This window comes from Octodon degus, unplaced genomic scaffold, assembly GCF_000260255.1.
Source record: "Octodon degus isolate 3935 unplaced genomic scaffold, OctDeg1.0 scaffold00003, whole genome shotgun sequence".
NCBI classification, from domain to species: Eukaryota; Metazoa; Chordata; class Mammalia; order Rodentia; family Octodontidae; genus Octodon; species Octodon degus.
Window position 1 is genome coordinate 12601438 of NW_004524579.1, and position 12986 is coordinate 12614423.

A 12986-nucleotide genomic window follows, 5' to 3' on the forward strand; every position below is an offset into this window, starting at 1 on the left:
AATAAGGGAGGGTGGAAGCAGGAACATGGATGGTGGTTATTGATGCAGAACTCCAGGGAAACTTTGGCAGCTTGGACCAGGGCAGTGCTTCTCAACTCTGTAGAATATTAAAACAACCACTGACCCTGTCTTACCCTAGAAGAGTTGGACACAGTTTCCAAGACGTAATGAACATTCACATTTATGATAATGTCACTAGAGGTTGTGAGTGACTAGACTGGAGATTGTCACAGTCAGTAGCTGTGGGGAGATGTGGAGGCTTTGAGAATGTGCGAGAGAGTCAGCTCAGTGACTGGATTTCTGGAGTCTCCCTCCTATACTAGGATAGGCTCAAACCTGTTTGAAACATGGAGGGAGACTCTGGGACTGTGCAGGTCACCACAGGGACTGGTGACATTCATCTAGCACCCTGGGTGAAAGGTGTGTGTGTAGGTAGTTCTGGCCTTTTGCTGCTATTTTTCCATTTTCTTTTTGTTACCTCCTCTGGTACAATTCATTCCTTGTGGGCATCTCCACCAGCAGACAGACAGAGAAGCAGATAGTAGGTGCTGCCCGAATAAATCCTTGGGGTTACTGTTGGTAGTCGGAGGGCATGACTTGAAGCTGCAGAGAACAGAAATGAGGTTGTTGGGAAGAACCCTGGCTGAAAGGCTAGAGCTGGGGTTTATCCCCACATGGCAATTATCTGTAGCTGATTACGGTATTAAGAGTTGATTGTGGTGTGCTCAAGTCCAAAACATGTGAAAGGGCAATTAGAAGTTCCAGGATCAAACTGAGTCATAAATTTAAAAAATATTACTCCACACTGAAACACGTTTGGCCTCCTCGTGGTGGGTGCATATGATATCTGCTGTTTGGATACACACATACCACATGCCCTTCATTTCTAAGAGACTTCCTCTCCAGGGTTCTTTTCTTCCGATTAGCAAAGGGGATGAGAAGGAAGATACATGAGAAGTACCATTACTGGCTGAGTATCCCTTATCCAAGATGTTTAGAAGAGAAGCTTTGGGGCTTGGTGTTTTTCAGATTTTGAAATATTTCCATTCATATAATGAGCTTTCTTGGTTAGAGAACCCATTCACCTTATACACCCAGCCTGAAGGTAGTTAAACAGTCTTTTTCATGCACCTCTGATTTGACTGAGATCCATCACATGAGGTCAGGGGTGGCACTTTCCCCTGGGGACATCATATCAGGGTCCATATTTCTAAGATGAGGGATTTTTAGGGCTATTTGTATCTAAAACAAGACTGACTGAAAAATATATTCAGTTGGTAATTGTACAACTCTGGAGAGCACAGAATAAAGTATTTGATGTCCACATAATTTCATTTCTTCAGTTATAACAGACCATTAGAGTTTCAGGTGCTACATGTTTTCTAAGTGACACAGGAGAGCCTCTAGACCAGCCAGTGTCTCAGGACAGATTCAAGCCACACCTGGGGCAGGTCCTTTGAAGGCCGCTAGCCTGAGGCTGTGGTCCTAGTACGGCTGCTTCTGAAAGTTCTTGGAGAACTACAGTATACCTGCACTACAGTTGCCCTTCTGCTCTCAGAATTCTCAGGAACATTTAGAACGATTAATATCTATGGCTGAAAACAATGTCTTTTGCCAACACATTTTATTAACATAAAATCAAGGTATGCATAAAAGAGTGCAGAGGATGCCTCATAGTCTCTAGCTATCACTGGATTAATTTACTTTATACTTGAATAAATCTGGATCTCCAACTGCTAATTGCATGCGTGTGTGTTTGTGTGTGTGTTTCCTTATCAATGTTTACGTTCCTCAAAATTAAGTCTATTAAACTTTGCATTTTAGTAGTGTGTTTGGTTCCATTAATGTTTGCTTAAAATACAAACAAAATAAGGTCTTATGCCCTGAAGTGCTGGCAAGTAGTCTAGTACTGGGTATGTTCAGGATCCATGAACTGTGCTTTATGCTCCTTCTAAACTGCATGCTACAGGGACAATAAATACTTTCCTTTCTAACACTGGGCTCTCGCCATGGAAACATCAGTGCAACAGCTGGGCTCTGTTAGGTGCCTTTGCTCTCGCTTGGCTGGTACAAATCTTTGAGGGAGCTTTTGTTTTAAAACTATTTTTAAATGAAATTATTGCTTTGGTTGGTCAGATCTTTGTTGTAGCTGATGAAGATCGCTAATTGGGAAATTTTCAACCTTATCTTGGGCCCTGAATAACCTAGAAACAGCCTTGAAGTTAACAAAGTATAAGTCATGGAGAGGTTAAGTTGAAGCTGTGGTTTAAGTATTTTGTAAGACAGAGTGGTGCAAATCTAGCCCAAGGGGGCACTTTCTTTGTCATAAATTTAAGCTAAATATTTCTATGAAATCTTTTTTCATCAAATTATGACATAAATTGTATGTATTTTATAGAACCAAGTTGGGCATTTGAAATGTCTGTAAAAATCTCATCTTTTCCTGGATCAGTCCCTCCTTGGCCTCCTGAGTTTTGTTCCAACAGTACTGTGCATGTCTTTTCAGGTCACTTGAGTTTCCAAGGTTGAATAATTCCTGGCATAATTAGTTGTGTGTCTTCTTTCCCACCAGACTGTAACACAACATTGGGAACCTTTTTTTAACCTCTTTGGGTCTTGCACATGATATGTGTTTAATAAAACATTCATTAGCTAAAGAAAGCTAGAGGCTTTGCCTCATAGTTAAACTGCTCTGTTGAGCAAATTGGTCAAGCAATGACCGTGGCTCATCCACATGTCTGACTCTGCAAAAGGATGTACAAAGGGCAGTACAGGGCTACAGGATAAATCCTGAGAGTACTTAGCTGACCTTATCAGATACAAAAGTTACATTTTTTGTTATATAGGTCTTGCTATATCTTGGTCTTAACCATCCAGCAGAAAAGTATAAAAGCAAGGTATATAAAGTAAAGCCATATTAATATGATGAGCTGTAAAAGGCTCAAGTCAATAACTTCTGAGGATAACCCACTAATATTATAGACTTCTAGATAGTGTTAGATTGTTTAGTTGAATTCAAACACCTATAGTATTTAGATGCCAATAGAATATTCAACTCTGACAGACAATAAAAAAAATGATACAAGAAAAAAACTGCTCTGTTTCCTTAAAATTTTTTCTTTATTACCTACTTTTAAAACATCTTCATTGTAGAGCTTTGGATTGATCATAGTCCTTGGTTCATGGTGTGTTATTACTGGCCTGCAGATGGCTCTCTTCTTATTTATTTTTGTATATTCACTTATTAAGAACATAATGAGATTATGATCTATCAAAAAACAGTAAACCATTAGGCCTAACTTGCATCTAACCATGTTTTTCCCACTCTCGCATCCCCAAGCTTGGCAGCCTACGGTCGAAATATGTGTTCATCATCATCTTGGAAGGGGTTTGGTTTGTTTTTGTTTAAAGATTATCAAACACATATGAACAACTTAACAATATACTGTTGATTTTTTAATGTTATAAAGAGAAGGTCTAAGTACTGCACCGCGTGTTCCTGCTAGGCCTTGTAATCCTCGCTCCACCTTGTGCTGCTTACGGTGCTGATGTGTTGCCATGTCTGGAGACTAGCACAGTGGTTTTGTCCTCCTTCCTGTTGGTGAGCACTTGGTTCACTGGCAGCTTCTCACGGTCACATAGTGCTGCTAAGAGAATCCTTGGCCTTTTCTTAGAATTCGTGCACCCATCCTGAGGGAAGAGTTCTCAGCTTTGGCACTGCTGCCGTTTTGGACCTGATAATCGTTGTGGTCCTGGCCTGTGCGCTGTAGGATGCTTAGCAGCTTCCTTGGCTTCTGCCCACTAGATCACAGTCACTCCTATCTACCCAGTTGTGTCAGCTGACAAAGTCTCCAGACACTGACTCTGTCTGTCCCTTGGGGAGATGGGGACAGAATCATCTTGACTCAGAACTGTTGCCCCAGGTACAGCATATAGGAGTGCACTTTTTAAAATGTATTTGGTATAGGGTCTCCCTCTACAGCTTGGACTCCCTCCTGTTTTCAGCCTCCCCAGCACTGGGACTACAGGGTGAGCCACCACACCCAGTCTCAGTGGCCGGCTCAGTGCGGCCGTCAGAGGGGAGGAACACAGGACATGCTGTACTGGGACTCATACCCTAGTTCCTGTACTTGCCTAAGCAGGTGCTTAGTCTGCTGAGCTATCTCGCCAGCCCAGCAGTGCCACTTTTAAGTCATGATATGAATGGTTAGCTTTGCAAGATAATGCCAGTGCTGTGGCCAGAGTCACTATAGCTCTGCCCATTCCTACCAGCAGTATGAAAGAATTAGCCTACATTTTCTTCAGTACAATTTTGCCAGGTGGGATTAAAATGCTACCTCACTGGGGTTTTAATTTGTGATCCCCTGGCTTGCGGACATTAAAATATATTTTGTACACATTTATTGCCTGTGCTTATGTGTCTTGCCTATTGTTATAGATGATGTTTTTGGTTTTTAATATTTTCATGTATGGTGTTATGAGTCTGATATCTGCTAGGCATAGTACAAATGTCTCTCCCTGTTTGCTGCTATGATTCCTTCGCCCTGATTGCTTCGAGCCTAGACCGTGGCACAGTGCTCTCCTCGGGTGGGTCATGCTTTGTAAGCAGTTCAGCGATAACCATTTTCTCTTTTTGTTTGTCTTTTTGAAGCCTAAAAGATAGGACATTAGCCTGAGACACCAATTTGGGAACATAAAACTGACTTTGATGGAAACTGTGCCCTACACAGTTGGTCAGACTAGGGATGTAGCTTGCTTTTCTAAGATGAAAAGGATGGCATCAAATCTGGAATCATACGTGGTACAAAGGAAATAGCTAATGGGTTGAGAACAGGCTTATGCCCAAAAGCAACTCCTTATCAATTAAGGAGAAAGAGAGAGGAAAAAAAAATCCCCACAGAGATATTTGAAAGCCAGAGGCGAAACACCCAGAATTCCTCCGTACAAATATAAGCAACTATAAAGTTATACTTAAAAGAAAATCCATCTGTGGGAAAAGCAAGATTGAATCAATTCTTCAGATGATAATATCGGGTAAAACCCATTTGGGCTGACTTCACCATAGGCTGAGACCAAATGAAATCAAGCATAGGAGGTCCTGTGCCCTGAGAATGCGCTATGTTCTCCTCCACCCTTCCCTCCCAGGGGTCACTGTGATGTCTGCCTTGATCCCGCCCTCCCATTTGTGGCAGCAAGGCTGCATCACATGCAGCATGTGAAGACTTAGTGTGGAGTTCAGGTGTGTGGAGTCCGAAATGGAGACAGCATGGCATGCAGGTTGGGGCAGCTGTCTTCACACATTTGGACCTGCTGTGTGGGAGGGAGAAGGATCAAGAGACAGAGCTAAAGGGCAGACGTTGCTGTGCATGGCCTGGGACACTTGCAGAGTACTGTGCCTCCTTCCTTTGGGAATCAGAGTTCTTAGTGTCCGCTGGTGGTGAGGGTAGAGATTTCCTCAGAGGACTGGAAGATGCTGATGGCGTTGTGATCAGAGGTAAATAGCTAAAACAAGCTGCTTTGCTTTTTATGTATATGCCAGGCCTTTTCAAAGTGTCTTTGCATATTAATGCTGTGCACTTAGGAAGCAGGCCCTCCTCCTACCCGTATAGGGATGAAGAAAGCGGGCCCACCTTTGGTTGGTTACATAGCTCCGGAGTGGTGGGGCTGGACAGCAAGCTCTGATCCTTCTGGGAAGCTAAGGGCACCAACTCAATTTAGAGGGAGGGCCTCAGTATTTTCTTTTAAAGGGGAGAGGTCCAAGTTCATCAAGGTGGAGGGTATTCTGGGCAGCTAAGAAGTCACCTCATCTGTAAATCACTCACTGAGCTGAAGGCTGCAGGGATGGTGTCGAACTTGGTGTAGTGGGAGCATGTGAAGGACAGAAGGACCAAGGCCCATGAGGGCCCTGAGGCTACCAGAAGGACAGAGCTGGTTACAGCTGGTTACCTCTAAATTGAGTTGGGGCCCTTAGCTTCCCAGAAGGATCAGAGCTTGCTGTCTAGCCCCACCACTCCAGAACTATGTAACCAACAAATGGGACAGAGCTGTGCTGGTCTGGGACTTCAGGTACCACGGGTGATGCTGCCCTCTTTCTTCACTGGCCTCTTCACTTCTGAAGGAGGCAGCCCCAGTCCAAGATCCCAAGAAACATGACTCTGAGGTTGTGCTGCTACTGCTCTGTTCCCTCCTGCCACAGCTAGTCAGCCACTAAGGCTGCTTTAAGTCTTTCCAGATCAACTTCTTCCTCTTTAGTTCCACCTGTGCTAACCTATCTCCACACTGTGGTTCTTTACTGAGATCAGCACAATCTTGATTTCAAAAGTTGATAGGCACATTTGAAAGAAAGAATTATAGATCAGAACCTAGTTATATGAAAAGGCTAATACTTTACAAGGAAGTTCTTTACTGTCAGTATGCAGAGTTGGCTTAACATTTTAAAAATACAGTCTTTTGGGGGGCTCTCTTTCTGTCCCTCTCTCAGACAGAAGCTTTCTTTCCAATGATAAATACATTCTGCTCTTAAAAATATAGTCTTTTAATTTGTTATAATTTCAGAAAAGATTATCTCGGTAAGCAAATACAAAAGCATTTGACAATAGACACTTTATTAAGATTTTGAGATACAAATACATTTTAAACAGAACAGTAAAAACACTAGCCTGAAAAGAAAGCAAGATAATTAGGATCTCTTTAAGGACTTCCACTCCCTGAAAGACATGGGAAATGCGTGCAAAGACATTAACTAACCAAGGGAAGGGAGATTTTAACACATGCCAATGCCAATATATATATATATATATATTTCAAAAGGTAAAAGGCAGTCTGGTTTTTTAAAAAAATGGGCAAAGTACTTAAACCCCTCAAAAAAAGATACTCAAGTGGGCATTAAAAGTATGACACTGTGCCCAACCTTATTCATCAAGAAAGCAAACTAAAACCACAATGAAACACTGCTGCACAGAAAGCAGATGGCTAAGAGAGACACAAAAATCCCATATCTTGGCAAGCATGTGGAGCAACTGGAAGGCTCTCTCACTGCTTACAGGAATTTGAACTAGCCTGACCATTTTTTGAAGTAGAACTAATAAGGATAAACTCACACATACTTTATGGCCCTCCAATCCTGGCTTTGGATATATTCCGCAGTCATATACCTACATTTTCACCAGAAGATGTGCACTATAATGTTATAATAGCACAATTCAAAATAATGCACAACTCAAAAATACCCAAATATCCACAGTGAGATGGATAACTAAATTTTGGTGTACGTATTATTGGTGTATATATTATTGTATAACAATAATATATAACATTAAGCTTACATGATCTTTACATAAAACTGTGGATGAATCCCACAAGTTTAATGCTGAACAAAGGAAATTAGTCCTACTATTATTCCAGTTAGGTAAAGAAGAAAACCAAGCGAAACTGCCTAATGCTAGTTGATGTAAGATGGGGAAGGAAAGTAATTGTAAAGAACCATTAAGTAGCTCCTGGTTAGATGAGTATGTTTGAGAAAATGCAGTTATTTGTATAATTTTCTTTGTGTATCACTAGCTCAGTAAATGGAAAAAGCAAAGCTACAGATAGTAAGGCTAGAGAGTTAAAAAGCAATGCCAGAATGAGACAGAATGGCACGGTGATGCCCAGGTGAGAAACAGTGACTTCAGCCAGAGGCCAGGAAGGTGCTGGCAGACATTTACAAAGGAGAATTGAAAGTCTTTGCACGCTTGAAGAAGGGTTTTAGTGGGAGGGTGCATGGGGGCTGTGGTAGGATTAGTTCTGTAAGACGAGGTCCAGGGTATGAGGGGCTGATGGGAGAACAAGCTGAGGGTGCAGGAGTTCAGAAAGGAGAGGGATTGAGAAGCCCTGCTCTTCCCTGTGGATAGTGATGTAAGTCAATGTCCTCGGGGCTTACAGGCTAAAGGAAAGTAGTGATCTAGTTATCAAAGTTTTTAGTCTGGAATCTTTTAGCTTCAAGGGCAAGCTCTAACTTAAGCTACCTTAAGCTAAAATCTTGTTAGCTCCATCAGTGGAAGGCCTGGGTAGTACTTTAGAACTGCTAGATACAAGTGTTACAATAGCCAGGGGGAGTGCTTTCTCCTTCCTAGCCCAGGGTAACAGGAACTGGCTCCTTTTGGAACAGGTATCATGTAAAGTAGGGTAGATCTGCCCTCTAAAACTACTTCCTGATGATGAGAAAGTGGCCTGCTGAAGCCTGTGTCTAGCATGGAGCTGGGGCCAGATTGCCCTGACCCACCGTGGTTTTAACCGGAGGGATGCAGTGAAGATGCGAGGGTTCTGAGGGTGCTGCAGGAGCTGGTCATCGCCTGGAAGCAAAAGCCATAGCCACACCCTGCCCAAGGGTGGGGGTGCAGGGTGGCACCCAGGCACTGTGACAAGTCTGAGCTCCTCTGGGTGATGGCATCTTGTCTGTGCTTAAAGTTCCTTGTCTCAGAACTGTCCGCTGTGTGCCAACAGGCTGACAGCGCTCCTTTTCATTTCCGCCAGCTGGGTTGCTTTTTTATCGTTTCATCTGTTTGTATGGTCATCTCGCTTTTCCATCTTCTGTGTGCTTTTCTCTCTTCCTGGCCTTGTCTCAGGGATGATGATGAGGAGGAGATTGAGGAAGAGGAGCAGCCAGTCACGGAACCCAATTCAGAGGAAGAGAGGGAGGACGAAGCCCAATGTCAGGGCAAGGACAGGTACTGAGGCTGGACCCTCTCAGGCTCACACCAAGAGCCTGAGGTGTGACTAGTTTGCTGCTGTGCCACCTTTTCAGCGCTGTCTTCCCTTCCTCCACCTTTTAGCCATCTCCTCTCTTCCTCAGCAGCTGACACTAGCAAACTTCACTTGCCCTATGCATAGAGCCACTAGGTGACAGGTCTTGTAGAAATAACAGCACACTCTCATTTGGCATCTGAATTTTTTTATTCATATCCCGCTTTACTGATCACCCAGCCTGTTTTCTGCTCACTGTTGCCCTCCTTCTGTGAGTTAGCTCAGCCAGCCTGCTGGTGACTAAAAATGCCCCTCTCCACTACAGAGTTCAGACCTTTCAGCACTATAGTAAAAATCCCCTGGGATTCTTTTTTCCTAGTACAATATTAGCTAAAATGATTGTAAAACTACTATATTAATGATTCAAGTATATTTTTAACTCAGATGGACCAGAACATTTTTCACACTGTTTAGGACAGAAATTTTATGTCCAGAACAACTAAAATAGCTATTCAGACCTTGGACATCTGATGTCTTCTGGTCACCTCTGCAGAGTGCATTCTTTCCATCTGTTGTCAACGTGAACACATTTCTGCTGGCTTGAACCATACCTGCACATGCATAACTGTGTTATACAGTTTGTACCACGCAGTGGCATTGTCCCATGTCCCCTAATGGACAATCATGCACCTACTATTGGTGGCTGAGAGCTTCCGGGTAGCATACAAATTATAGTCCCATCATGAAAAAAGACACAGTCATCTTGTAGAACTTTTGAATTTTGTAGGCATTTCCCCAAATGCTTTTTTTTTTTTATGTCTCCAGCTTCTTTTTATTTTTTAAAGAGCATAGACAAAAATAGTAAAAATATGTTAGAAACAGTACAAAATTTCACTAAACTGATAACAGGAATTCAACAATGGTTGTTATATAGCATATAGGTGTCTTCAAATTAGTTTTCAGATTTTTTCCCATAGTTTTATTGATAAACAAATAACAATGAGACAGTTTCAAATCAAATCGGTACGATAGTTTCAATAGTTAAAACATAATTAATACATTCTTCTTAGTGGTTACAAATGCTTTATTAAAAGAAAAATGTTCAGACAATTTTATTTTCCAATATCCAAAAATGTAAAATTGAATAGTTTCCTTCATTGAATTGATTGCTACTGCACATTGACACTGTCACTCTTAGTTTTTTCCTCACATAGGCAAAATCAAAAGGATTTTAGATGAATTAAAATATAATAATCTTACAGCCAACTTGAAAGTTCCCAGGATACTCTGCTGTTCATGCTTCATCTTCAATTATCTGTGCATGTGAAAGTCCTCATTTGACATAATGAGTCTCCCACCATTGCAAGGGCTCGTAGAACCCTCTCTGTACTGACACACTAACAGTTGTCTTTGCAAATCCCACCACCACCCACATTTGGAAATGTTTGCAAAGAAGCTAGCAGGATGCTCAGAGAGGAAAGGGAAGGGGCTGATGATAGAGAAATAGCCACCCAATGCAGGAGGAGGGAAGGGTCGGCACAGGTTTACTGTCAGTGATTAGTTCTGGGAAGGAAGAAGTGTGGTGGGCTGAAAATGAGCCACACAAAATTATTCTCTGGACTCTTAATAAATACACTGGTTATAGCCATATTGTGTTTAAGGGCACATGTTTAGTCCCAAACCCTTAAGCTAGTGGTGGCAAACCTAAGGCATCTTGCTGCAGCCAGATGTTTGTGATCACTAAGTGCCCTAGGCCCTTGACAGCCACACTGTAGCCTCCACAGACTAGGTGAAAGAAGCTTCCTGGGAAGGGCAACTTCCACAGTCACCACCGTTGATGCTGTAATGTCTTTACTTGGGATTGTCCTTTGAATGCACAGATGATTACTTCCCTTAGGGGTCAAAGTGTCTCTAACTGCACACATTGATAATGGAAAGCATTCTTCATCAGAGGGTAGTTAGAGCTTCCAGTTAGGAAATAAATGTGTGCATATTGAAGAATTTAATCTTGACAGTATGTATTCATTAACCTTGGTCCAGATGTTGATTGTTCTCTAGTGTAAACCTCCAAGGCCTTATCTGCAGGGTTGACCTCCCCTCTTCTTACCTTCCTGCCAGCTTCTGTGTGGTGCGTGTTCCCTCCTGCCCCCCACCCTGTGCTGCACACTATGCAGAGCACCTGCAGCATGGCCTTGCGCGTCTTCCTTCCTGCTGTGGGAACTGCTGTGTCCCTTGTACACAGGTAGACCTCAGAATCTGAGGCAGGAAACAGCTGCTGGTGTGTCTAATTGGGCACACCTTGAAGTCAAGATCTCTGAGGAAGGGGCTATGGTTTTAAAAATGCAAAATGTAGCATTGGTTCTCAGGTTATAAAGGAGCACATTGAAATATCCAAATCCATTCACCTTGAAGATGGAAAGCTTTTTTAATCTAAAATTTTTTAATAAATAACAATTGTATAAGTTTAAATTGTATATAGTTAATACAACATATTGGTTTGCTATGTCTGTATATTGTTTGATGATCACCATAATCAAATTAATAAGCATATCCAGCACTACCCATAAATACTGTGTGCGCGCACAAGAAGACTATGAAACCACAACTGCAAGCCTGTGTGAAGGAGCCCAGGTGCTGAAGGCCTAACAGTGGGCCTGGAAACAGTGTAAAATGATCAGTTTCTCTTCATCCTCTGACATCTCTTTGCTTTTTTTATTTCTAGCTGGTATTTCCTCCTTTTCTTATATCTATGCCTGCTTTCAAAGAAGGCTTTGAAAAGATTACTAAGGAACCTGGTTTTTTTTTTCTACTTCAAGCTGAGCTTTTCAGTAAGAGAACAAATCCTCTAAGAACAAGAGATGAAATTCTAACTGTGGGATTCTGGTGACCCACGTAACAGGTGGAGAGAAGCCTGGGGAGGCAGGAGGTGGGTGGGAGGAGCTGCAGGGATCCCGGTGAACTCCCTCCCAAAGGCCTCCATCCACTGAGAGGCCAGGTGCAGGGTGGAAGACTTGTAATCTTCGAGTCTTATCCTTAGATCAGCAAGTGCCCCAGGCCAGGTCCCACTGGACATTCATGCTGCAGTTGAAAGACTACAGCAGACCTGAAGTCAGTGCCATCCCCTGGTGGGCTTGATATATTTCTTCCTCACTCGTCCTAACATTTGCTTCATTTCTCCCAAATCTCTCCTTTCCGCTCTGCTGGGCCAACAGGAAAGTGAGCCCTGCTCCTGAGCAGAGCCCCACTGGGAACGGTGCTGCTCTGGACAGCCCTGCCCTCTCGGCCACCTCCAGCATCAGCTTGCAGGGAGATCAGTTTCCGGCCAACGCTGCCCAGGGGATTGCCCTGCACAGTGGGTCTTCCGGGCCTGAGGCCCCGCAGCCAGCACTTCTGCCACCCCCGAGCCTGGCCTCAACCACTCGACCCACCTCTTCCACACTGAAGGTGTCACCAGCCATAGACAAGTTGCCCTACGTTCCGCACAGCCCCTTCCACCTCTTCTCCTATGACTTTGAGGATTCGCCCTTATCCACCAAGGAAAAGGAAGTAGAGTCCCAAAAGGAGAGCAGGTAGATGGGATCATTTGGAGTCTGTGTGTTGTAACAGAGGGAAGAGAGTGCAACACGTTAACTGCAACCCATTGCGGTCCTTCTGAAGTGCGTTGGTAGATTGACTTGGCCAGAGTGGCTGTGACCTCAACTAACTCCCTGACCATTGATTGACTGGTGATCTGTATTCAGATAAACTGCAGAAGAAAACTCACCCATGTACACTAAGTTTCTGTTTTAATGCAAATTACTACTAATGGATTTGTAGACCTAAGAGCTTTTGAAGTATGATCTGCCCAAATCTAAATGTCTCACACCCTTTCACCTGGTATGGGTCCGTTCTAACCTGCAGCACGCTGTGAGGCGTTTTGCACTCTTTGCATGCTATATGGTGTGGGGGGTTCTTTTTTTCCACAGCTCTCCTGACTCTGTCCCTTTGGGCACACATGCTGCCTCAGAGCCTTACAACTTCCGGTCCTTCTCTTCTAATAGGTATGTGCCTTGTTACTGCTTTCTTTCAATTTCCTGCAGCTGTCTGCTTTGTTTTCTAATATATGCATTTTCTTCCTTAAAGATTTCTTTTTTTTTCCTGACATCGGTTATTTTTATTTTAAAGAAAAAAAACCAATGGTACAAAATCTCAAAACAAGATTTTAGGAGAGTAACAATGGTTAGTACATTGTGTATTGTTACTGCCAAAGTAGTTTCTCATAT

General features: G+C 43.0%; 1 protein-coding gene across 1 annotated transcript in view; it reads left to right on the forward strand.

Annotated features, from left to right (window-relative positions):
* Positions 1–12986, forward strand: part of Fhod3 (formin homology 2 domain containing 3) — a 514361-nt gene that overhangs the window by 369318 nt on the left and 132057 nt on the right. Inside the window, exons 11-13 of the mRNA XM_023714409.1 lie at positions 8607–8708; positions 11937–12293; positions 12690–12764. Of these exons, the coding sequence (XP_023570177.1) occupies positions 8607–8708; positions 11937–12293; positions 12690–12764 (534 nt within the window). The remainder of the gene's footprint in view (positions 1–8606; positions 8709–11936; positions 12294–12689; positions 12765–12986) is intronic.